This window comes from Microplitis demolitor, chromosome 9 (assembly GCF_026212275.2).
Source record: "Microplitis demolitor isolate Queensland-Clemson2020A chromosome 9, iyMicDemo2.1a, whole genome shotgun sequence".
Lineage (NCBI taxonomy): Eukaryota > Metazoa > Arthropoda > Insecta > Hymenoptera > Braconidae > Microplitis > Microplitis demolitor.
The window spans coordinates 19,214,246-19,241,662 of NC_068553.1; the positions used below are offsets into that span (position 1 = coordinate 19,214,246).

General features: G+C 28.2%; 4 protein-coding genes and 1 long non-coding RNA gene across 8 annotated transcripts in view; 3 read left to right on the forward strand and 2 right to left on the reverse strand.

Annotated features, from left to right (window-relative positions):
- LOC103580440 (calmodulin-binding transcription activator 2) overlaps positions 1-13,586 on the reverse strand; it is a 55,327-nt gene extending 41,741 nt beyond the window's left edge. For all 4 annotated transcript variants that reach the window (XM_053741910.1, XM_053741909.1, XM_053741908.1 and 1 more), the window contains exon 1: positions 13,174-13,586. The gene's annotated coding sequence lies outside the window, so the exon portion shown is untranslated. The remainder of the gene's footprint in view (positions 1-13,173) is intronic.
- A 585-nt stretch (positions 13,587-14,171) lies between these two features.
- LOC103578227 (eukaryotic initiation factor 4A-I) lies at positions 14,172-16,757 on the forward strand. The gene is made up of 2 exons (XM_008559230.3): positions 14,172-14,352; positions 15,203-16,757. The coding sequence occupies exon 2, from the start codon at positions 15,224-15,226 to the stop codon at positions 16,463-16,465; it is 1,242 nt and encodes a 413-aa protein (XP_008557452.2). The 5' UTR covers positions 14,172-14,352; positions 15,203-15,223; the 3' UTR covers positions 16,466-16,757.
- A 698-nt stretch (positions 16,758-17,455) lies between these two features.
- On the forward strand, positions 17,456-24,044 carry LOC103578226 (uncharacterized). Its single transcript, XM_053741738.1, has 4 exons — positions 17,456-17,878; positions 17,945-18,099; positions 23,556-23,650; positions 23,779-24,044. Exons 1-4 carry the CDS (start codon positions 17,634-17,636, stop codon positions 23,995-23,997), a joined length of 714 nt encoding a protein of 237 aa, XP_053597713.1. The 5' UTR covers positions 17,456-17,633; the 3' UTR covers positions 23,998-24,044.
- Positions 24,045-24,097: 53 nt separating this feature from the next.
- On the reverse strand, positions 24,098-25,382 carry LOC103578223 (uncharacterized). The gene is made up of 5 exons (XR_001345368.2): positions 25,244-25,382; positions 24,997-25,159; positions 24,745-24,926; positions 24,559-24,683; positions 24,098-24,493 (listed from the first exon to the last, which is right to left on the reverse strand). It is a non-coding gene; the product is annotated as an uncharacterized LOC103578223 (long non-coding RNA).
- A 104-nt stretch (positions 25,383-25,486) lies between these two features.
- On the forward strand, positions 25,487-27,365 carry LOC103578222 (mitochondrial ribonuclease P protein 1 homolog). Its single transcript, XM_008559226.3, has 3 exons — positions 25,487-26,147; positions 26,212-26,782; positions 26,872-27,365. Exons 1-3 carry the CDS (start codon positions 25,741-25,743, stop codon positions 27,199-27,201), a joined length of 1,308 nt encoding a protein of 435 aa, XP_008557448.1. The 5' UTR covers positions 25,487-25,740; the 3' UTR covers positions 27,202-27,365.
- The last annotated feature ends 52 nt before the right edge of the window (positions 27,366-27,417 follow it).

Below are 27,417 nucleotides of genomic sequence, written 5' to 3' on the forward strand. Positions count from 1 at the left end.
AAATCCTAGAGAAAACTTAGAAAAATTAATTTTTCTAAGAATCCTAAACAAATCATAGAGAAATCCTAGAGAAAACTTAGAAAAATTAATTTTTCTAAGAATCCTAAACAAATCATAGAGAAATCCTAGAGAAAACTTAGAAAAATTAATTTTTCTAAGAATCCTAAACAAATCATAGAGAAATCCTAGAGAAAACTTAGAAAAATTAATTTTTCTAAGAATCCTAAACAAATCATAGAGAAATCCTAGAGAAAACATAGAAAAATTAATTTTTTTAAGAATCCTAAACAAATCATAGAGAAATCCTAGAGAAAACTTAGAAAAATTAATTTTTCTAAGAATCCTAAACAAATCATAGAAAAATCCTAGAGAAAACTTAGAAAAATTAATTTTTCTAAGAATCCTAAACAAATCATAGAGAAATCCTAGAGAAAACTTAGAAAAATTAATTTTTCTAAGAATCCTAAACAAATCATAGAGACATCCTAGAGAAAACTTAGAAAAATTAATTTTTCTAAGAATCCTGAACAAATCCTAGAGAAATCCTAGAGAAAACTTAGAAAAATTAATTTTGCTAAGAATCCTAAACAAATCCTAGAGAAATCCTAGAGAAAACTTAGAAAAATTAATTTTTCTAAGAATCCTAAACAAATCCTAGAGAAATCCTAGAGAAAACTTAGAAAAATTCATTTTGCTAAGAATCCTAAACAAATCCTAGAGAAATCCTAGAGAAAACTTAGAAAAATTCATTTTGCTAAGAATCCTAAACAAATCATAGAGAAATCCTAGAGAAAACTTAGAAAAATTAATTTTTCTAAGAATCCTAAACAAATCCTAGAGAAATCCTAGAGAAAACTTAGAAAAATTAATTTTTCTAAGAATCCTAAACAAATCCTAGAGAAATCCTAGAGAAAACTTAGAAAAATTAATTTTTCTAAGAATCCTAAACAAATCATAGAGAAATCCTAGAGAAAACTTAGAAAAATTAATTTTTCTAAGAATCCTAAACAAATCATAGAGAAATCCTAGAGAAAACTTTGAAAAATTAATTTTTCTAAGAATCCTAAACAAATCCTAGAGAAATCCTAGAGAAAACTTAGAAAAATTCATTTTGCTAAGAATCCTAAACAAATCCTAGAGAAATCCTAGAGAAAACTTAGAAAAATTCATTTTGCTAAGAATCCTAAACAAATCATAGAGAAATCCTAGAGAAAACTTAGAAAAATTAATTTTTCTAAGAATCCTAAACAAATCCTAGAGAAATCCTAGAGAAAACTTAGAAAAATTAATTTTTCTAAGAATCCTAAACAAATCATAGAGAAATCCTAGAGAAAACTTTGAAAAATTAATTTTTCTAAGAATCCTAAACAAATCCTAGAGAAATCCTAGAGAAAACTTAGAAAAATTCATTTTGCTAAGAATCCTAAACAAATCATAGAGAAATCCTAGAGAAAACTTAGAAAAATTAATTTTTCTAAGAATCCTAAACAAATCATAGAGAAATCCTAGAGAAAACTTAGAAAAATTCATTTTGCTAAGAATCCTAAACAAATCATAGAGAAATCCTAGAGAAAACTTAGAAAAATTAATTTTTCTAAGAATCCTAAACAAATCATAGAGAAATCCTAGAGAAAACTTAGAAAAATTAATTTTTCTAAGAATCCTAAACAAATCATAGAGAAATCCTAGAGAAAACTTAGAAAAATTAATTTTGAGTTTGTCGCGAACGGTCGGGTCGCACGCGAGTTGGATAAGTAGGATATTATAGTTGTTGAGTTTTCTCTTCTCTTCTCTTCTTTGCTAGTCTACCTCCGTTCTACCCCTTACTTTATTCTTAACTCTTGCCTCTGCCTCTCCTGCCACTTCATAACATACTTTTAGTCTACTCTACACTACCCCTAATGTATATGGATATATATATGTAGATATATAGTGTAGTCTACAAGTGGTGGGTGAGTATGTAACGGCGAGTAGTATGAATATGACACGTGATACATAGTTATTCGGTGCAGGATGTGCTACCAATTTATTCATGTATTCCGTCGTCCCAGGAGTAATCCTCATGTCGACGTCGTCGATGATTCAACCCAATACTCACTATAATATATGTATATATTTAGCTCATATATGTACAAAAATAAATACTTACATATATATTTTTATATTTATTGAGCAGAATGTGCTCAAATTTTTACCGTAACGAAATGGCATTTGGGATCAATTGTAACAAAAATTATTTTTTTTTTTTTTTTTTTGTAGAGAGGGGTAAAATGGGTCATGTAAGGAAATGGCGTCGAGCGTCACTTGTACCAGAAATTATTAAAAATTTTTTTTTGTTTTTTGAATGTAAGTGTCATTAATTTATATGGTTTTATATCCTGTAGGAAATTATCACCAAGAACTAAATACTGTATACGGTTAGATTGCGTGCGCACTTTATTGTATTGTATGCATAGCATTTTTTATTATAATCACTGGAATTAGCGCTTGAGTTACTTTTCGCTAACGGATGTCGCGGTTAAAATATTAAGTTATAATTAATATTAACGAGTACCGAATGTGGTAATCAATCTATTGATCAGTTTGATGTATCAGAGTATTGGAAATAAAAGTAATAGTGAACACAAGCCTGGATCTAGATCACAAAAGTTGTTTGTACAGTAAATCTTAACTCGAAAATCCGAGCCATCGATCTGAAAGGATTAAATTTTTTTTTGGTGTAGAGTTTAAATCGTCATTTGAAAACCGCACCCTTAGATAAAGTATACCTTAGATTTTAGACGATTTAACGAGTTGAGAGAGAACTCGTTCCCTCATCCGCCGCGTCGTGTCCCGATAGAGGAAATAAGAAACTGAGGAAGAGAAACCAAGTTCAGAAGTTAAAAATAAAAAAAGAGTGGGGAGGGAAGGAGGAAAAAAATGAGGAAATGAGAGAGGAAACGTTTGCCATTTCCCTTGAGAATAAATCCTGTCAAGATACGTAATAAATATAAATGAAGACCCTTGATCAATTGATGCATTTTATCTTGGTACCACGTGATTCTTTTGATTACGATACTTTATTTGAAAATTTAACAATTTTAAGGCCTAATAAAAATTTATAGATAAGAAAAATTTTAGTTTTAGCTCTGTGGAGATTTGATTATGTATTTGTATTTGATTTCCATTTATGGAGCATTGAAAGGTGGTAAGTTATGATAAGTGTTTTAATTAGCAGTCGAGAAGATAATTAATTATCGTCGGTTTTTTTTATGCGAGGCAATTATCGTTTAATTTGATAAATAATATATGAGATATTCTAACGGACGCGTGCGATTGAGAAGTTTTGCAAAGAAAAAAACGCACTTGCGATTACTCATTGAACGGATGCTGATAAATCACTGGAGCAAAAAAGCTTTTGTTTGATTGAGAAAAAAAAATATTGTAAAAGAAAATAATTATTTTTAAAAATATTAAAAAGTCAAGATTTCGTTGGTAAAAAATAATTATTTAAATAAAATTATTAATTAATCATTTAAATACGAAAATAAATATAAAATACTAAAAACGCGGTATATAATTTATTTGCTAATAAATAAATTAAATTGCTGTGTGAATAATAATCACCAGTTAATAAGATAAAAAAAAATATTTAAAAAATTGAAATGAAAATAAAAATGAATAATCGATTTATAGTTAAATAAATAAATCACGTGGCATAAACATTCAAATGAATAATCCGTTTTAATAATACCGAGCATCAAATAATATTACGGATAATACGACTACAGTTGCGTAACATTGTTAATTAAATTGAGCGCGTCCAACAATTACATTTCCACTTATTTCAAAATTTATCAAATTACATTTACCATCAGCTTCAACCCACCCCCTCTCTCTCGCGCTCTCTTAATATCATTTCGCGCAGTCACGATAAAATTAACCGGTCACCTTAAAAGTATAATATCAAATCATAATCCTCATATTTACACATAAATATATGAGTATATATATGACAGGATTTTAAAAAAATATAAATATACAAAAAAAGTTTGCACGTTGCTCACATTTATGAAACAACAAATTGTATTTCTACCTGTCATAAAATAATAGTTATATCTAAACAACTCGTCAGAATTTTATTATCTCGCGTAAAACATTTCCATCGTTTCCCACTTTATAAAATCTCACATGAAAAAAAAATTGTATTTTTTACTTTTATAAAAAATCATAACTCACTAACGATCTATAAAAAAAATAATGTCCTCTGCTTTACAAAAATTTTATAATCTACACTATATGCACTTTTAAAAACTACTAGTGTAACTAACTTATCTTTATCTTTATATTTTTTTATCCTTATAGAGATAGCTCTCTTAATAAAAAAAAAAAAAAAAAATGTAAAAATAAGTTTATCTTTCTTTACGACTCAATTTTTTCATTGACAATCCATTTAATCTATCGCCTGAGGTAAAATGAACAGAAAGCTAGAAATTTATTATTACTTCTATATTTTCCATTTTCTTTATGAAAAATTGCCATCTATACTAATCCGGTCACCGAAATTAGGCGGGTTTTTCAAAAATAAAATTTTGAACCCTTACACTTGAAAAGAATTATAACTTTTATAAAAACAGCTTAAAAAATTAAATATGGCCGAAATCACGATGATTTTAGAATTTTATTGAAAAAGCCGGAAATTTAATGGAAAAATGCCGAAAATGGTGAGGAAGACTAAATTTTTGGCCTTGCGTTCAGATTTCTCCGATCAAGAAAACAATTTTGTATCAAAATTTCAAATTTCCACTAAAAATACACTGGATTTTAAATTCTAAGGAAATCCTCGAAAACTATTGGAAAATACGATTCAGATTTCTACAGAATCTATGAAAAATAATATTTATTCTGACGATAACCAGCTCGACTATCAATACAAATCATGATAATAGTTATCGTAAAACAATGTCACGTCCACTGAAACATCGGAACCAAACAAATAATTCATAATAAAATAATAGACGCCGATAATCCAAATAGAGGAAGCAATAATTTAAATAAAATTAGTACAAAATACACATGATAAATATTTACTCTCTCTAAACGAGACGTACATGCATATAAATTTCCATGTGAAACGTGTAAAATGATGCTCAAACAACAGTCTATATATATATACACATTTATACACATATATGGAAAGGCGGTTAAAGTGAAAAGCTGGTTATCCTGTTGAAATTCCATCGCTCGGCAAGTCTGCTCTATGCTCTATGCTCTATACTCTAGGTTTAAATGTATACGAGTAGAGCGAGTAAACCAGAGTAGAGCAGAGTAAAACAGAGTTGAGCGTTTGACTATTTGGCTTCTCAACTTGAATACGATTCAAAGCTTCCCATGTCATCTTTCTCTCTTTAACATACAGACATCTTTCTTTGTCAGTTATGTTAACTCTTCTCAGTCTCTCCCTCTTTTACTGACTGACTGACTGTCTGCCTTTTGATTTTAACTCTGACCCAGTTTGCAGTGACGCTTAATATTATATATATGCAAGCATGCTGGTGCTGGTGCTCGTACTGTAGGGTATACATTTTGGAAAAGCAACTGCTCGTCAGTAGAGCTTGTGGTAACTAGTTTACCCGGTGACATTGTCTTGGACATTTTCCGCGTGGTGTGTTTCCGTTCATTGGTTACAGTATAACAGCGGTAACAGAAGCTACAGCATAAACTGTTACATGGAACTCGACCTGGTATGGGGGAGAATGGAAACTGTTGGCAGACTAGAGTAGAAATGATAGAGAGCAACTTTGGGAATAGAGGGCCGAAGGGTTTAAACGAAACGATTTAACCTCCAGGGCTTATTTGAAGTTTGTCTAGGTAACAATGTCGATCATCATGCTGATGATCAATCTGAGGTTAAATCAAACTATGCAGAAGGTCTGACTCGATAGACTTGGATGTTTTCGAGTTTTGGGTCCAAGATTATACATTTGGTTAAGGATCCGGGGTAGAGTGTAGCTCAGTGTGTTAAAAAGGGAATGGGAAGAAGAAAAGAGGAAGAGGAAGAGGAAGAGGAAGATGGAGAGGAAGAGGGTAGAATAGTATTACGTATATATATATATATATATATATATATATATATATATATATATATATATAACTATCGCGGACGATAAATTTAACAGAAGGGAATCTTGTAACTCTGGTGTCAGTCGAGTGTTGGTTATGGCTCGAGGAAACTTTTGTCGATGGAAAACTTTACGAGGTTATTGAAACATGAGCGTTAAGAGATCAAAAGAGTGAAAAGGATGAAATGATAATAATAATGAAGAAATTTTAAAGCTGGGAGAAAAAGTTTTTTAAATTTTTAGTAATAAGTCATTGGCGAACAAATGGCGGGAGTGTGATTGAAATTTTTTTTGACTTATTAATTATTGATGATTGAGATTAATTTATAGAGTTTTGGTTGATTAAATTGAATTTAATGTTTGATTATTTAAATAATTCAGGTGAACAAACAAAATTAAATTAGTTTTTATGTGTTATGACATTATCGTTTTTATCATCAGAGATTAAAGTTAGAAATGATGCCAAGTTCACGTCGCGATTCTATAATAATAATTTTTCGAGAATTAATACTGCGCTCTTGAATAAATTCTTGGGATTCATTTCTTTTTATTAATAAAATTTATCAATAATATTTAGAGTCTGGACAAAGAAATAGACGTTAAAAAATTAAAGATCGAGTACTTTTGAATTTATCGTTTAAAATAATAATTTTCAGTGAGTGGAAATGTTAAATATTTATTTGAAATTTAGTACAGTAGCGCGTTGTAGGGGCGTAAATAATTGGGACGAAGGTATGTCAATAATCGAAGCAAATATGTTACGGACAATGTCAATAATTGGGACATTAATGTAATAGCTTTTTAATAAATTTTAATTAATTATTTTAAAATCTGATAGTATGACAAGACTTTGTTGGAATAAGAAAATAAATACGTGGATAGTACCAAGAAAATTAAATTAACTAATCTTCATATTAATAAATTTAATTAAATAACTTTTTAACACAGACCTCATTGTTCTTTTTTTTACTCAATATTTTTTCCATTAACCTCTAACTATAATTAATTTAATATATTTATTTTTCTTTTAAAAGAAAAAAAAAACATGATAAATATGCCCGTGAAAAATAAATCATATATGATCATATATGAAAATTTTTCATATATGAATCATATACATATGTGCTCTATAAACGAATCCTATATACATAAACATATATGATATATGTATGATGTTTATATGATTCATATATGGCAAATTTTCTTATATAATCATATGTGATCCATTTATGTCATATATGTGGTCTAATTTCACATATGACCAAATATGCTACATATATGATCCATATCATATATACTCACATCCAAAATATATATGCATATATGATTAATTTATGCTCCGTATATGAATCATATATATTTTTTATATGAGCATATATGATATGGATCATATATGTAGCATATTTGGTCATATGTGAAATTAGACCACATATATGATATAAATGGATCACATATGATCATAAATGAAAATTTACATATATGAGCATATATGGCAACATATAGAATTCAGCCACACATATGACGTATATATGAATTATATACATAGCATATCTGACCATATGTGGAATTTAGCCACATATGACATAAATGGATCACATATGATCATATAAGAAAATTTGCCATATATGATACATGTATGATATATATATGAGCATATATGGCAACATATAGAATTCAGCCACACATATGACGTATATATGGATCATATACATAGCATATCTGACCATATGTGGAATTTAGCTACATATATATCATAAATGGATCACATATGATTATATATGATTAATTGTTTACAGATAATCGTTCATTATAATAAAATATAAAAATAAACATTATTAAATTATAATTTAATTTAAAAAAAAAATAAATAAATAAAGAACGTATACATCAACATATATTATAATTAAAGAGTCTCTCAGCATGCTAACAGAGTATTATATTAATGCATATGACGTCAGAGCCGACCCATCGGGAGATTGGAGTTAATTCGTTAACTAACAGTTCAATTACGCAATTGAGTTAGAAATATTTACTCGAGTGTCGCTAATTGTCAATTATTCCATTTTGTATCCTATAAACAGTATCATTTACACAGATAACAAAAAATATCAAATTTAATACTCAAATACACGAAAATTTTTCGTCCCTGCAGACATGGCATCAATTATCTCAATTACCGAATTCATGCTTCGTACATCAAAAGAAGTTTCCCTGAATAATTTATTTAAAAAATTTTTTTATTTTCCACCGGGAAACTAAAACTAGAAATAAATAAATAAATAAACAAACTCGACAAACAAAAATATACAATAACAAAAGCAGGATTTTAAAATACTAGCACGTAGCACACATGTATCCTTAGCGTCTCTGAATGCACGTATCGTTGCTATTATTACCGCGACACGTGCAAAGAGAAAGAGAGACAGAATAATACAAGAACAGACGCACGCGTTCGATCCGTTACTCTCTGCAGAGCCAGAGCGTGGCATTTCTTCCGTGCAGAGCTTATTTAATTTTTTTTTTAAACCCCCTTCCTCTTTCTCTTTCTCTTCCTCTTTATCTTTATCTTTTTACTCTCTCTCTTTCTCTAGGGGTGCCTGTAGTAGACTATACACACGATTTACTTTCTCTTTCACTCTTAGCCTTTCATCCGCGAGTTTACCTTCGCCACCGCGTTATACCATCTCTTTTCGCGTACCTATTGCAACTCTTGGACGATACGTGACGCACGTCGCGGGCGCATCTAAATCTGCAACTGTTTGATCAATTCACCGGCTGTGGATGCTCGTAAAAAAAAGAAACAAAACTACTGAGAACAAATATAAATATATATCTACATATATATTTGTTCTTACACTATATATATCTACATATATATCATTGTGGTTACCTCGGTAACTTTTTATACTCATTGTGACATTCATGTAGATAATACACAAAAAATTTTTCATAAAATTTTCATTGAAATTTATTAAAATTACCGATAAATTTTTTTTTATTACGGAAAATTTTTTATTTTTATTTTAAAAACTTTTCATTACATGATTTGGGATAAAATGGACACTAAAAAAAATTATAAATTTTAATTTTAAATAAAATTTAATAATTGACATTAAATTGATGACTAATTTATTAAGATGTCTACTTTGAACCGGCTGATAAATTAAATTGATATTTAAAAAATGTGTGATATTAAATTACGAACGATTAAAACAAATTGTTTTATTTCTGTCGAAATAAATATTCATGTACTTCGATTTAAAAATCGCAGTTGCATTAATCTAAACTTTTTTTAAACTTTTTAACATAAATTATGCGGCAATTAAAAAATTTTTAAAATCCAATTCGTATAAGTCATCAATCATATATATTTAATGTAAATCAGATAAATTTTTAGTAAAAATTACCCAAAAATTTGATATTAAGGACATGGGGTAAATAATGGGGTTAGATTTTTCCATGAATTGTAAAATATAATAATAAATAGCATGAAAATGAAGCGCAATTTCTGCTAACACTATAAATTTACTAGCAATGTCTTTACAAATCCAAACCCGAGTCAAAAAACAAATTCTAGCCCTCAAAAACCTCAATTCCTTAGATATTTTATCTGCCGCCCAGAAAGTAACTACTCTGTGAAAAATTCCCATTAAATTTTACTATGAGCGCATTGTAACCCCGGACCATAAGAAAACTGGTACAAAATTTACCCATAGTAAACGGTATGCGCAGACGACACGATTGGGACCTATGCGCATACGTTTACTATGGGACACTTGTAAATTTTGTACCAGTTTTCTTATGGTCCGGTGTTACAATGCACCCATAGTAAAATTTAATGGGAATTTTTCACAGTGTAGTACTACAAATTCTCAATGAGAACTATGAGGTCTAAATTCAGATAATTTATCGATTTTAAATCATAACTAAGACCTCATTGGAAACTTTGAGACTTAAATCCGAATTTGTTTTTTGACTCAGGAAGTTTACGGTTAAATTTTACTCAATTCTCTGGGTGTAAAAATTCTCTACACTTCACATTTCGAACTAAAAAATAATTTTTCACCTGGTTTTTACTTAACTCAAATGAAAAATAAAAACATATATAAATGTATTTATATCCGCAGCAATAGAGGGTTTCTTCTTGTACGGATTTATTGCTAAGAGGCTTCTAAGTCACGTTAAATTAAATAGACGTGTGTATTGTAAGATGCTTGACTCGTTAATTCGTATCGAACAGGTTTACTATTATACCCAGTGTTATAACTTATAACAATATAAAGCGCCCATCCATTACCTTGCGCGCATAAAAAACTATATGTATTTATATTTAAATATGATGATAATGATAATAGTAAATATCTATACGCTGAACACATGTGCCTATAAAACAATTACGTTAGAAAAAAATTCATTCAACCATAATTTATTGAGCTATAAAAGTATCCTATTAGATATAAATAAAAATAAATTAAATATATACGTCATTGTATTAAACTTAAGTAATTGGAGTATATATTTATAAATTAAACTATCCGAGGAAATAAAAATAAATTATTATTGCATCAAATTAAAATACATATATATATATATATATATATATATATATATATATATATATATATATATATATTTTATAGGCGAATGGATTCTTTTGAATTTTTATTGAGCTATTAGCAGATATTGTATAGAGTATAGACTACTGTGATAAGTGGAATACGATAATACGCAGCCAAGGTTTTGTCGGTTTTTATTTTCATTCCGATTTTCATTTTTATTTATTTTTTATATATTTAAATTTCCTACTATTATTTAACTATTGTTATTATTATTATTATTATTGTTTAGATAGACTATCTGTTCTCTATCCATTTGAATTTTCTTATCGGTATGGAATTTTTTACTGGATGGTAACTCGAGCCAAAAAAATATTTTTCTTCTTCCGTATTTTTTATTTATTTTTATTCAAACATTTATTATTCCTTGGATTTTATTTTTTTATTTGTTCAAAATTTTAGCTTGTTTTTATATTTATTTTAAGGATATATATTTATTTACGTCAGTAGTTTTAGTTGGTATAAATTATTTAAATATTTAGTTTTAATATATTATTAAATTCGAGAGGCGAGACGAGATTGAATTATGTAGGAAATAAATCTGCTTGAGATAGATTTATTGAAGATGGAATTGCATGATTGAAATACAATACAATATTGTCATCTACTGGATATATATATATCTATATATTTATTATCATTATCACTCATGAATGTAGAACATGTTGAATAATAAATATTATTACTTTTAAACCCGATTTATTGATTTCCAAAGCTTGTTTTTATTAATTGCGCTGTGAAAAATCGGGAGACTTTGGCGGGTTTATGGATTTTATTTAAATCCGTATTTACTCCGGATCAGAGTTCTGGAGAAAAAAAAATTATTCCATATATAGAGTCAATAAGGAATTTTTTTTTCCAGTGAAGAGATTTCGGAATGATATAGATTTTGTTTAAATCTGCATTTACTCCGATTTCGAGTTTTGAAATTCAAATAAATTCCCGCAGTGAATTTTACTCCGAGACTAAATAAATACAGAAATTTCTGTTACTCTGGATTTAATCCGCGTTTACTCCGCAAATTTTTTTACAGTAAAATTTGTATAAAAAAAAAAAAGAATTTCAAAATTCGCTAAAGACTGGGATTAATTGTTGACTCAAAAAGAAAATTTTGTTATCGATTTTCAAAGGAACGTATTTTTATTTTCAATAATTCAATGGAAAGTTAATTTTAAAAGTAGTAAGAATGAATTTTAAATAATTTCCTTTTAGATTTTTTTCTCTGAAATTTATTTTAAGAAACTACTTGAGTATTTAAAATATTAAATATTGCTACAAAGACGATTTTAAAAATTAATTCAAGTTTCTTTTTGAAGTTGAAAATTTTCGAGGCGAAATTTTAAAATAAATTGAAATTTTTTTAATAATTTTTTGTTTGTCAAAAAAAAAATTTATAAATAAAATAAATAATTATTTGATATTTTCCATACCTCAACTAAAAAATCGTTGGATTATTAACGGATTTAAATATGTGTCAATATAAATTATTTAAAAACAATACAAATTTTCAAACGCATTGTTTACTAAACTTACTGTCAAACTATTTAATTATTTAATTAGTAAAAGGTTACTTCCAAAATTTTCAATGCTTATTTAATTATTTAAAAAATATATGAACAACTAATTATAAAATAATAAATATATGTATAAATTACTTTTTGCGAATTCTTCCAAAATGAATATAAGAAGTCCTATAGTAATTTTTTTTTTTTTTTTTCTATAAAAAATCCCTAGTGGATTTGAACCCGAGACCTTCGCGGTAATCGGTAGCGACCTTGGGCCTGTGTTCCAGTCCATCTTACAGCACAAAAAAAATATTTTCTATGAAAAGAAACTTTTCTTCGTGTAAATAATCTAGAAAAGAGCATCCTCTAGACAAATCTACATACTTTTAATTCGACAAAGGTACAAAGCGCGCATTTAATTTTAAAAATATTTAAAATTTAAATTCCAGAGCCATGGCTAAAAAAATTCAAAAAAAATTCTATTAGTAGACGAAAAATTAAAAAAAAATATGTAAATATACTGTTGATTAAAATGAAATAATTGACAGTCGATGTCATAAAAAAACAAACTCACATATATTATAACGAATGTATCGATAGTGTTATTTATTAAATATTACAAACCTAAAAATAGTAACACCCATGAAAATACCAGTTACCAGCACTCTCTCTCTCTTTTTTTCTCTCCTCGAATCTAAAACGTCTCGTGATAAATATAAATCCGACACGAATTGTCAATAAAAGCACACGATATATTTTACCGGAATTTACACTGATATTATCTTGATATATTTATAGTAGTGGCCTAATTTTCCCACATTTATTTATCTATTTACCCAAAACAAATTAAAATAAATTGTAAACAAATAAAACTAATTATATATTAAATATACCTGACCTGTACTAAAAATTTTTAAATTTAAAAATTTTAATTTTTAAAAAATTACTCACGAATTTTTTCCTCCCGCTGCTCGAGCTGTCATTCATTTTTGTTGAGTTTTAAAATATTTATTTATTTAATAAATAAATGAATTATTTGAATAACAACAATAATGATAATTAAAAATTAATTATTATCATTATTATTTTTTAACACTTGATAAATATGACAAACACAACTAACACCGCCATTTAAATTTACAACACGCAACTTATTAATATTAATATTATAAAACAAAATTAAATAAATTTATAAATGGTATTAATTACGTGGATAATTGTTAAATTACCACGTATGTACGCTCGCGGACGATTATAAGAATCCATGACAGATAGAGAACACACAACTAAATACACGGTGTAGTTTCTCGCATGCGCGTCCAGTGAGACCCTAGACAGAGACCGGAGACGCACACAACTAGATAACCCCGCAAAACACTTTTAAGCTTACACACATACGACACCTCGACCTGTGTGCCAGTGTCGAGCTTAAAATCATCGATTACGTCATTTTTCAGCTGAGAAACTCGATCAGGTTTCAAAAAATAAAAATAAAAAACTTACTGGCTGCGGCTAGTCAAGCGACGAGAGATAAGCGGGGAAATATTTGAATTCTTATTTGGCGGGAAAATTTAAATTCTTTATTTTTAATTTTTATAAACAATTAATTGTAATTTAATAATGAGAAGATAAATTATTTAGTTAAGTGACGAGAGATAAGTGGATAAATTTGAAATTTTTACAAGTGGCGGGAAAATTCAAATTCTTTATTTTAAATTTTAATGGATAATTAATTGTAAATTAATGTGAGGAGGGTAAATTATAATTATGTGAAGTAATTTGTTGCAGTAGTAAATATTTTTTTTGGGAATTTGAATTAGTGGATTTCCCGCGTTTTTAAATTTGCCGCCGAAATGAATAGAGGGCAGTGGCGGTAAAAGATAGGACGCGTTATAGTTTTGGATGCCCGATGCCAGATGCCAGGTGGTAATTTTCGAGGCGCATGACCATCTTACAATTTATTGTTCATTTAACGTTGACCACGTTGAGGCATTTGCAAGTGACTAGTACTTGTTAAATAAAAATTAATTTTTTTAACATATCTACTGAAAAAGTAAACACATTCTGTATTCACAGAACAAAAATATCAGCTTTGATAAATCTATAATCATAAACTTGATTATTTAAAAGGTAAATTTTATATTTTTTTTAAATTTATTTCTCACTCGCACTAGTATGCCTGCTCTCCCACGCTATCTATTACTTATTGAGGCTCCATAATTTATTATTTTTAGTATATTCATTATATTTATAATTTTATACATTTTATTGTTCACTTTTATTCTATTTATTTTTATTTTTGGTTTCAAATTTTATATTTTCTCATCTACTCAGTATTAATTTTTTTTAAACAGAATTTTCCCGAGCGTTTCCACGTGTCGGAAGTCGGGTATTTCATTTAAAAAATCATTAAAAATTAACATTTGTCTATGAAAAATTATAAATTTTTTTTAGTTTATTTGTTTATTAAAAAAAAAAAAAAAAAAATTTCGAAAATTCAAAAAAAAATTTTTTTCTGTAAAAATTTGTCTTTTATTTTTTATAAAATGTTTAAATAAAAAAAAAACCGGGTAAAAATATGAGTAAATTAAATGCCGGCAGGATAAATTGACGTGAAAGTAATTTGATAGAACGCGCATTGGGGCATAGATTAAATTTATGGCGGACTTTCGGTAATGTCTGATAACTACCTAAAATAATTATCAGTCAAAACTTAATTATTTAATTTATTAATAATAATTATTTTTAAAACGCGCGAGTTTCGGTGGTTTAAATTTAACATATGGTTAGATTTTTATATTTTTAGTGCGTCAAGTTGAACGATTAGTGGGGTTATGCGTGGCGATAATTGAATATTAAATAGAACACCGTCAGAGAGGGAGCAGTTGCTTCAGATTACTTTAGTTTGATTAGCAATAAAAATTATTTTTTAATAAAAATGCGATTATCAATTTAATAAATTTTAAAATTACTTATTCAGGTATCGAGATACTAAGTCAAGATGTCAGATAACGAGCGCAGAATTGATGACGAATCGAAGAATGGTCTTGGCGACAGTGAAGGGCCCCCAGGAATGGAGCCAGATGGCGTGATCGAGTCCAATTGGGAGCAGATCGTCGAGAGCTTCGACGACTTGAACTTGAAGGATCAGCTTCTTCGTGGTATCTACGCTTATGGTTTTGAAAAACCTTCGGCTATTCAAGCTCGTGCTATTCTTCCGTGCATCAAGGGACACGACGTGATAGCCCAAGCCCAGTCTGGTACTGGTAAAACCGCAACATTTTCAATCTCCATTTTGCAGCAAATAGATACGTCGATCAATGAGTGCCAGGCACTTATTCTCGCTCCAACTCGTGAGCTCGCCCAGCAGATCCAGAAGGTAGTCATTGCTCTTGGAGATTTCATGAATGCACAGTGTCATGCTTGCATCGGAGGAACTAACGTGCGTGATGACATGCGCAAATTGGAACAGGGAGTCCATGTTGTCGTAGGAACTCCTGGTAGAGTTTACGATATGATAAATCGACGTGCGCTGCGCACCAACAATATCAAGATGTTCATTTTGGATGAAGCTGACGAGATGTTGTCTCGTGGATTCAAGGATCAAATTCACGATGTCTTCAAGTTACTTCCGACAGAAGTCCAAGTTAATTTGCTGTCTGCTACCATGCCGACTGATGTATTGGAAGTATCCAAATGTTTTATGCGCAACCCGATTAACATTCTTGTCAAAAAAGAGCAACTGACCCTTGAAGGTATTAAGCAATTTTATGTCTTCGTCGAGAAGGAAGACTGGAAGTTGGAGACTTTGTGCGACTTGTACGATACTTTGAGTATCACTCAGGCAGTCATTTTCTGCAATACTCGTCGCAAGGTCGACTGGCTCACTGAGAACATGCAGAGCCGCGACTTTACTGTCTCAGCCATCCACGGAGAAATGGAGCAGAAAGAGCGTGACACGATCATGAGACAATTCCGTACTGGATCTTCTCGTGTTCTCATCACGACAGATATTTTGGCGCGTGGTATTGATGTCCAGCAAGTATCACTTGTCATAAATTATGATCTTCCATCAAACCGTGAGAACTACATCCACAGAATCGGACGTGGTGGTCGTTTTGGACGTAAAGGAGTAGCTATTAATTTTATAACTGAAGACGATAAACGCACTTTGAGCGATATCGAGCAATTCTACAACACCCACATTGATGAAATGCCAATGAACGTTGCAGATTTGATCTAAGTCTTGCTATTGGCTATAATTTACTTAGATAGTTTTAATTTTTGTATATCAATATTGAAAAATAATCCATTTACATATAGCTCAATTTTTCATTTATTCAAATTTAAATTTTCAAAAATACGACAATTTTTTATATTATTTTTTGCAAATAATATAAACTGTTACTATTTTTGTAAAATAACTGAAAAAAATGGTCAAGTTATTCTATCAATAGAAAAAAAAATAAGTACAGTTTTACAATCAATGATCCAATAAATTATTTAAATCGCAATTATACTGAATTATTTTTCTTTATAATTATTGGTAAGAAAAATTAATAATTTTTTTTTTTTTTTGTTCTTTAAAAATTATAGATTTTAATTTTAGTTTTTAAAACAACTTTCAATTGATAATTATAAGATCAATCGACAATGGAATTTTAAAGAACAATTAACTCTGTTAAATTATATAATAATAATATTAATAACTATAATAATAATATTAATAATAATAATAATAACTATAATAATATTGATAATGATGATAATTAATACTTGAACGATAATTATTAAAAAATTTTTTATTATTTGTCAGTTAGAACGAAAATTTTTTTATCAATCGTTTTATTAATCAACAATAAAAAAAATGTAGTCAACTTAATTTTTAAAATTTTTTACTCGAAATTACTGGATACCGTAAAAAGTCTTTTGTAATCTTGATGTGTATGATAAAAACTAGAATAAAGAATAATTATAAATTTATTTCTATTTTAATTGTACGAAAGTTTAATAATAAAAAATAAAATTAATATGCATAATAACTAAATATTTTTTTTTTTTAAATATCTTAATTTACAGGCTGTAAAAAAATAAAAATTAATCATCAATAAGCAGAATAAATTTTATTAATATATTTTCATGTGTTGGCGTACACGAGAGGGGGAAGTCGACTCGTGTGAAACTTATGGTTTCACCTGCTGAAGAAATTGTCAGTGTCTCGAAGTACTCGAGCGAGTGTACTTGCGTGTTGCGAAATAATCTATTTAAGCTCATCAATGCTCAAGTGTCTTATATTTTATTCAGAAAAAAAATATTTAATTAAAATGAGTTAAAATAATTTTACAGTTCAATTAAAATTATTAAGAATTCAAACAATTTTTATTTAAAATATTTGAATTTGAAATAATAAAATGCCGGCAGCTTCTTCAATTTATTGGAACTCAATAGATTCCCAAAGATCATCAAGTTCTGGTGACGCGGGCAGTGCGCGCCAGTACGTCGATCCCTGGGATCTAGAAAATTACGCGTATTTACGTCGCCACAGTATCGCAACTCCTGGAAATCATCAAAAACATCATCATCATCATCATCATCAAGTTCCACAGACTTCTTACAGCCGCGTATCGCAACGTCGCGAACCTGAAAATGAATATTGGTAATTTGAATAATTATATTTAAATTACTAATTAAAAATAATAATACTAATAATTTAATTATTAAGGTATGCAAAAGAATTATCACGTGAGCCTGGTTATTTACCACCAGCTTCCGTTGAAGAAATATATTTTGGACCTTCAAAAATAAATAATTCACATTATCAACCAATTTATGAAGATGACCCGCGTTATGCTGCACCAGTTTACGCACCACTCACCGGTAAGTTTATTTTTATACCAAAAAAAAAATTTTCGCGCCAAAAAAATTTTTTTTTTCTGTGTAATTATCTCTTATCTTTAATTAATTCTCTAATTAATATATATCCCAGAAAATGTTCATATTATTTAGTAGCTCCGCAGACTAAAAATATATATCTAGTGTTTAGTAGGATGTGTACCTTGACCGTCGCCTACGTTTAAATTATAAAAAAAAATATAGACGTGGGTGTCTTTTATTTACTCACTAGCTGACGACCTAAACAAAAAACATCAAATTTATTTAATAATTCAATTATTGTTTTTGTTCAATTATGAGAGAAAGCGGGAAATGACAAAATTTTTATTAAGAATTTGAATTTTGAATTTTTTCGCGGGAATAAAAACCTGGATTATTTAACAAAAAGTATAACAATTATTCCCAAGTTAAAATTCGGTAAAAAATTTTATTACCATAAATAATATCATGGGAAAATGTTATTTTTTACTGCTAGTTCAGTTGAATATTAACGTGACACAGAACAGTATGTGGAATAATAATAGTGGAGTAGTAAGAAGTTATAGTAGCATTAGCATCAACTTCTGACAGTAGTCGCAGTAGCAGAATAGCAACAACATTAATAATGATAATGATAACGATATAAATCTGTATTATTGTATTATATGGGAACCAATCGAGATGGTTTGCGAGCTTGTTGGATTTCTTAACGAGCTAATGCTAAATATAAAGCATCTGATCACGCAAGTCTCTCGCGCTCTTGATTACTCCGTGTAGCAATTGAATTGTGATTTGAATCAAGTTAAAGACAATACCGTTTTTTTTTTTCTTTTTTTATTAACAGCAATGAGACCGTTTGTTTGAATTACAGGACTATAATATCCTGGGAAATATTACATCACAAATTATACCCTGAGGTCAAGATAACAATAATAATAATTATATTTTATAAATAAACTAATGCAAATTAATTGTGAATGATAGTTTTTTATTCATGAATTTTTTCCATTAGTTAACATTGATCCATTAATTAATTAATTTTAATTATTCATTGTTCTATTAATGTCTTTATCAAAAAATTTATAATTGTCAATCATTTTAAAAATTTTCCATTCCATTAATTTTCCATTATTTATTAATTTAAAATTTTTCATTCATGTCTATTTTTAATTATAAATCCATTAATTCGACTAATCCATTTTTCCATTGGTTTAAAAAATCTATTACTCCATTACTATATCAGTAGTTTTCCATTAATTAGAATTATCCATTATTCCATTAGTTTTTTCATTATCCATTAATCCATTAATTAAATTTTTTATCCATTTCCTTTCTTTATAAATCCATTAACTCCACTTATCACTCCATTGATTTTTCAAAAAATCCATTACTCCATTATCGAATCTATATTTTTTCCATTACTTAAAAATTTCAAATTTTTCTTCCTTTTTACAGACTCACTAATTTGTCATATCACTCTATTAATTTTCAAATCCATTAAATTTCCATTACTCCATTAGAATTTGAAATATTTCAAATACCGATACTCCTGCATATTTTCAAATAAATTTCGCTCTCCAATAGCAACAATCCCCATAAATATATATATAAACATATAAAATATATATAGCCCGTAGAAAGTTTTAACGTCCACATGTTGTATGATATCGTAATCACGTGATTTTTTGATTATCATCATTTGGTTGGACGAGTTTCATTTAAAAGTAAACTGCCGGTCTTGAAGGCTACACCAACCGTATCAATTCGCCATAATCATATCATATTAAGAGCAATGTGCTTTCACAAACAATCATAAATAATATATCCTATTTTTTTCATATTATATATGATTATATACATACACATATGCATACATAAACCTCTTTATTAATAATCCATACAAAATCGCCTCAAATTCAAATTTAAAAGCCCGGGAAATATTTAAAAAATTATTTTAAATATTTCCCTCAATTATTTTTTATATTCTATATATTATAATTACCCCATTGTCTTATCTTATAAACTAAAAAAAAAATAATTCCCACAATTGTTTACTTTTTATATTTTATTTGCACTTCACCTCCAAGCGTCTCGCTTTCATTTAGAATTCGCGCGGCGGCAAAAAAACAAATATACAATTAATTTAAAGTGCGAACCCTTTAAAAGGTCCAGCAAAGAAAGTTCAGAAGATATAGATACTTGTCTGGTTTTTCACGGTCGAGTTTTCTCTTCGCTTATATGTTTATATATTTATATAGACATAGATATTTATCGCGCAAGATAGAAAAATAAAACTAAAGGTAAAATGTAAACAGTTGGATCGGTTCCAATGACCCGCCATCAAGTGTAAAAGGAAGCGAGTACTTCCGTTTATTATATATTCCTTTCAATCGCTGGAACATGAATAATTATTCGGTACTTGAAGTAGTCTACTATCTTTTGTACTTATCTTTGTTTACAACTTTGACTAGATTAAATTCTCACGCACCAATTGACAATATTTTATTTATTTATTTTTATAGATTAGTAATTACTTTTTAAATTAGGAATTCAAGTGAAATTTATCATTCACGTGGTATATGAAGATAATATTTATATATATTTTATAATAATTGGATCTAGTGTAAATAACTTTCGATTTGTTATGAACAATAATAAAAAATAAAATAGTAAATTGCTACAGATATATATATATATATAAATTGTATGAATAAGAGATGAGGAAGAGTGCGTGATTATTTATCATGCTTTCTTGATAAAAAAAAAAATTCTAATATTTAAAAGATCACGAAAAAAATTAAATGAATTTTAGAAAATTAAATTTTCAAAAAAAAATTTTTTTTAATTTAAATCTACTTTTGAAATTTTTTTTTTACTTAAAATAAATCATATTTAATATTTATACAGTATGATATTTAATATGTATGTATATATTTATATATATAGAGGTATGTCATAAAAGAAAAATAATTTCCTACAAGTGATTTATTTCCTCGTGATAAAAAACAATAAATTAATGTGTTATTCTATTAAAAGCCAACATAACACATCATATGGACCCATTCACTTTCACAGAAGTCGAAATTAAAACAGAATTGCACGTAAAACGTTTCGAGATAATAATAATAATGATAATAAAGCAATTCCACACATGTACTATCGAAAATCAATTAATTCCCATGCCTGGGGTGTTTTAATTTATTTAGCCATAAAAGCCACTGAATTTTAACACGACTCGACTATTAAATAAATAATCATGTAATAAAAATATGAAAACAATAAAAATCTATAAATGATAAATTATTTAAAATATAAAATAAGAGAAATTTATTGATCTCGTGAGAGTAGAAAGGATTTTTATAAAAAAATAAAAATGTCACTAATGATCTCGTGATTATCAATTTCACTCTCATCTTAAATCGATTTCGCGATTTATTCCGACACGGATGTATACAACTTGTTCCTCTTTAATTATTATTTTATATAATACTTTTTACCACTTTCTTATTAACATGACAGTGTAATTTTATTTATTAATTATTTTTCCGATGACAAGTATTTTTATTCTTCTTCAATTATGGACATCGACATCAACTAGCAAATTAATCACAAATAATCATTGACACTAGAGGACATGGGTTCGATCCCGACGCTCAGCAATTAAATGCAACAAATTCCTTATCAAATTTAAAAATCTCAGCGCTGTAAGATGGGTACTGGGGTGCTGAATCCATTTTTCGGTCCCAATTCTCGGGTTTTGTCAAAACATTGAAGGTCTTAGGTTCGATCCCGGCGTTGCGCAGAACTAAGAGACAGATTTAAAAATTTCAATATTAATTTTTTTTTGTTATATATGTAGGCGTTTGCACTTGTGCAAAAAATATTAAAAAAAAAAGTAGGCAATATTATTTAATTGCTTAAATAATTTGCAAGGTGCGCAGACACTTAGTATTTTATAATTATTCTCCGTACGTAGAAATTACGTATTTATGTGGGTGGAGGACTTGTTAGCAGAAGCAGCGGAGCTTAAATAAATATAAAAGCAAAATAATAATGTACGTACTCTACAACTTATTCTAGCAGTGACAGGATAGGCTTTTTTTTTAGCAAGGTCTGATTTCTATCTCCAAGACTTTCCTCTAACGTTTCGTGACCTTCATTACTTTATTTTATGAATGGAGTCGTTAATTAATTTAACAATAAAGTTAATTACTTAATTTAAAAAAATATATATATATTTTGCTCGGATAAATTTATCAATTGATTAATTGTAAAAATAACATGGGCTATTTTTAAAAAATTACGAAAATACCCAGAGGCGAAGATATATTTCGTTGCAACCAATATCTTATATGGCGTGCGTACGTCGAAGAAAAAATAAGCGACTTATTACTAAAGATTGCATTGACCTAGTATTATCTCATAAATGTTTTTTTTTTTTTCATCGTCAACGTATTACGTTAAATCAATTGACGTATAATTTTTTATTCAAGCATTGCATGTTGCGCAAATTATTATGCTCACGTACCTGAATTATTTTCTTCACTTATATAGATATCCTATAACATGTATATACTCCATACCATATTTTATGTCTACGTGTTAAAATATATGCATAATTGACTTCCGGAAAATTTATAACGATTGTTCTTAGTCAGGCTAAAAATTATTTAATTTTAATTTTTAATTCTGAGCAAACGTCTCATATTTCTTCATTTTTTTTTGTTTGAAATTTTAACTTAATCCATTAATTATTTTTTGCAACAATCTAGTTAACAATATAATAAATTGTCCAGTATATATTTATGTACTGGAATACGACACTCGTACGTTGGCTTCACTCGCCTAAGGCTGGCGCTGCCAACATTCTTCACACTGGACATTATTCTATAAGAAGTTTATTAATTATTATTAATTTGTTTTGAATACTTGGTGATAAATATATGTTATAGAGAGTATATGAAGTTTGTGTATATATGGATGTATTATCATATTTTTTACATTAAAAAATAAAAAAGAAATAATCATTTGCCAAATAGAGAAAGTTAAATCTTTTGATGCGTAGACGTATATATTTTCTTGGCACTATAATGGAATAAATAATATATAAATAGTATTACTAATGTCTTTAAATTCCATACATAATAATAATAGTAATAATAATAAGTAGAAGAAGACTAGTTATAATAAGAAGAAGAAAAGTTGAAGAAGAAATAGAGGAGAAAGAAGAAAAGGATGAAGAAGAGTAAGAAGTAAAAGTTGAGGAAGGCTAGCAGTAATAAGAAGAAATAGAGGAAGAAGAAGAAAAATATGAAGAAGACTAAGAAGTTAAAGTTGAGGAAGACTAACAATAATAAATAATAATAATAAATTTATAATTAATATTAATAAAATAAAATAATTGAAATTTGAATTTATTTGTATATTTTAAAGATAATTAAATAATCTGATTGATGTTACAGACCTCGAGCAAGCTAAACAATTCGAGGATCGTCGGTTGAAAGAGGTGTTGAGACGTAGAAAACTTTCACGTACAAGTATACATGGAAGGCAAGTCAATTGATTTGATTAATGATGTTGAATAATAATAAATAATTACATATTCTACTCATTTATATATTTAGTAAAACTAAACTTGTATATTAAGCATGACGGGTGATTTAAAAAAAATATATATATTTAAATTTTAAATTTATCATTTTCAGAGAGAAGTATATTTATCACAGCGCGTCAAACCGACGCGATTCTGTTGATAATAATAAAAGTAAATCAACTAGCGGTGGCGAAGAAAATTGCTACTTCGAAGTAATACAGCCGTCTAATATCGGGTTCAGTAATTACGGTCATCTTAAAATTGATTACACAAACAGTTGGAATTCATTACAACGTAAAATTACTAAATAATCATTTTTAAGTTTATAATTAGTAATAAAAGCTTCAATATTTTTTTACTCAATTTTTTTTCTTCCCCACGTTACTGAAAAAATTTGTCTGTAAATTTACAAATGTAGAATTTTTATTAATAATTAATGTTAATTAAAAATAATTGTAAATAATTTTTAATTATATTTTTATAAATAATAATTAGTTTAGATTTTTATTTTAATTAATGGACAATGGTATGGACCAAAGTAATTACTCACCTAACAAATTTGTACTTTTTATACTTGAATAAAAAAAAATTAATATATAAATTTAATTTAATTTAAAAAATTACTAAATACTTGATAAAATAGCTATCAAATTTGATTACACTGATATAATTGATTGTAAATAAATATTTTAATCAAGATCAACAACCGCTTCTTCGCTGGGCGTATAAAGTCTTCTTTTTTTTTTCTCAACAACCGTTTCATCATTTTTATTAGACTGCGACAGTTCAATATCAAGACTAGGCCAGCTATTAAAAAACAGGTAATTAAAAATACATATAATTATAATTGTAATTAAGAAATAATTACTTACTCAAATACTTGAGCAGTTTTTTTCTTATTTTTCGGCCTTTTTTTATTACCACCCGTAATTGTTTCATACAAAGCCGGGTGAACAAAGTCACCATTTTTTTTTATTTCTTCTGTTAATTTTTTTATCTAAAATAAAATACTTTGTAATTTAAATTAATTAATAAATGTAATGATAATAATTAGCTACCGTAATTTTTTGCGAATCAATAAGAATTTTAAGTTCATTTATTTCTTCATCATATTTTTTTTTTAAATTCATTAATTCATTTTGATATTTTTTATTTAAATTTTCCATTTCTTCTCGATGTTTTTCTTCAATTATTGTTTTGTCGCATTGAATTATTTCTTTTTCATCTTCAAGATTTCTTACTGAATTGCAATTAACATGTCAATAAAAACATTAAAATAAATATGATAATAAATAAATATATATATTTACTCTGTCTTTTAAGATCTCGCACTTGTCTCTCTTTATTTTCATAATATTTCTCCACAGCAGGAATTAATTTATCTAATCTCTCCTGCGCTTTATTCGCATTCATATTAAACAAATTAACGATTTCTTCTTGAGCATTTAGATTTTTTTTTAGCGCACAATGTTCCTAAAAAATAACCTCAAATTTTTACACACAAAAAAAAAACAAAAAAACTACCAGGTAATTTGTAATTAACAAAAAAAAACTTACAACACTCAGATCAACAAATTTATTTATAATTCCCTGCAAGTCAGGTCGTAATTTATTTTTATCCATTGAAATAATTCAATTAATTATTTTTTTTTTTAAATTAATTGAAATTTCTTATCAACGGCCACTTAATTGTAATTAAAGTAATTAACCCCTGTCATTATAAAATTTGAAAAATTAATTTGCGTAAAGATGGCGCGCTTTAAGAATTCAAAAGTTACAACTTTCGCGCGCTTTTGCTGCGCATGTCAAAAACAGAAATACAGTAGTCGTGATCGCTTGTAAAAGTAAAAAGTTAATTAAAATAATTAATGAACATAATTAATTAATAATAAATGTATTAATTACGTAAAAATAAAGCCGCTAATTAATTATAAATAATAAAATAAAAATTCAAACTTTTAAAATAAACTAAAAGATAAAAAAAATGGTGTCTTTATAAGTAACCTAAAATAACACGTTTTTATAAATTATAAAATAAATAAATAATTCTCATAATGTACAGTCGCGTGTTGCGTAATTTATTAAATCCAAGAAATAATTATCCGCTGATAAAATTGGCAAGTGAATTTAAAAATTTAATTACTTCACAAGGATTTAAAAATAATTATCGCTACAATTTTACATCATCAGCACCCTATGGGTCACAGAAACTTGGCAGCGTCGGACCACCAGAGCCTTCTGAATTATTAAAACCCGCGGATGCTTCGTGTATAAAAAAAAAAGATGAATTAGCGGAAATGAGACTGAAAGAATTTTTAAAAAATCCTGAAAATGAAAAACACTACAAAATTTTGGAGCTTGAAATTGAAGTCATGAGACAGAGCGGGGAATTAGTACCCAGTCACTTAAAACCTCGTGATTGGGTCGAACTTCTCCTGATAAATTCACGTCAGAGAAGAAAGTAAGTATTAACTTGGGTATTTATCAGTAAATTTATAAATAATAATTTTTTAAAATTTTCGCAGACGTTTCCTGGAATTTTTATTCGGCCTTGAGATGAAGGATAAAAATGCGGCAGAAAAACGTAGACTCAAAGCCGAAGAAAAAGCTAAAAATATGGAGTCCCTAAAAGATCCTGGAATTCCAGTGCATTTGCAATACAAGCTGGGAGGGAATAACATGTTCATAAGAATCCGCGACAACACGATGAACCAACTGTTCAATTGGCGGCTGATGCGCGCGATGATGTACGCCCCGAAACTGGTGATCGATTGCGGTTACGAAGACAAAATGACCCGAGTTGAGACTAAGAACTGCGCCAAGCAACTGATGTTCGCCTTCGCAGCAAACCGCGAGTGCCATGACCCCTTCGACATCCACTTCTGTAACTTCAACCATACAGGTCTTCTACACGAGGAGTTCTACAGCTTCATACCCACGATGTACGAGCCTGATTTTCCGATAAACGTCACCGAGAAATCGTACCTCGATTTGTTTCCCAAAGACAAGTTGGTCTACTTGACACCAGATTGCAATCAGGTTATAGACAATTTTGATGCAGAGGCGATTTATATTGTTGGAGCACTCGTTGACAAAGTAATTATATTTTTTTGTAGGAAGACATCAGTCATACTGCATGCTTTCCTCATTTATTTATTTATTTATTAATTTAAATATTTATTTAGATTGCCGGCAGTCCCAGTTCTCTGGCGAAAGCAAAACGAGAAGGTCTCCGTATGGCCAAGTTACCCATCGACAAATATCTGAGCTTTGGTGGTGGTTCTGGTAAATCATTGACCATAAACCAAGTTGTTGCCATTCTTAATGACCTGTACACTACCCGCGATTGGAATCATGCGTTACGTCACGTGCCCAGACGTAAATTACACGAGAATCGTCAAGAGCAAATGCAAAAACGTCTGAGTTACTATTTGAGCAACCCAAAAAATGAAAGTGATGTAAAAAGTTTAAAAGACTTTAGTTTTAAATCGAGAAATAAATTTCGCGCTAAATAATTTTTTGTAAAATTTATTCAGTCATAATTTTTTTTTTAAACATTTGATTTATATTCCATTAATTATTATAATTATAAAATTTTTATTTAATTATCATTGTTTATTATTATAATAAATACGTGTACATAAATCACACAGTAAAATATTATCACACATAAAATAACTATAGCTAAATTTAAAAATCTATGATTTTAACTGAGTTAAATTAGTAAAAAA

Bases quoted from the DNA above. Each gene is read 5' to 3' on its own strand.
- LOC103578227 (XM_008559230.3), top strand. From the start codon at position 15,224: ATGTCAGATAACGAGCGCAGAATTGATGACGAATCGAAGAATGGTCTT.
- LOC103578226 (XM_053741738.1), top strand. From the start codon at position 17,634: ATGCCGGCAGCTTCTTCAATTTATTGGAACTCAATAGATTCCCAAAGA. The intron at 18,100-23,555 runs GTAAGTTTATTT...TTGATGTTACAG, and splicing joins AGTTTACGCACCACTCACCG to ACCTCGAGCAAGCTAAACAA. The intron at 23,651-23,778 runs AATTGATTTGAT...ATATATTTAAAT, and splicing joins GTATACATGGAAGGCAAGTC to TTTAAATTTATCATTTTCAG.
- LOC103578222 (XM_008559226.3), top strand. From the start codon at position 25,741: ATGTACAGTCGCGTGTTGCGTAATTTATTAAATCCAAGAAATAATTAT. The intron at 26,148-26,211 runs GTAAGTATTAAC...AAATTTTCGCAG, and splicing joins AATTCACGTCAGAGAAGAAA to ACGTTTCCTGGAATTTTTAT. The intron at 26,783-26,871 runs GTAATTATATTT...ATATTTATTTAG, and splicing joins TTGGAGCACTCGTTGACAAA to ATTGCCGGCAGTCCCAGTTC.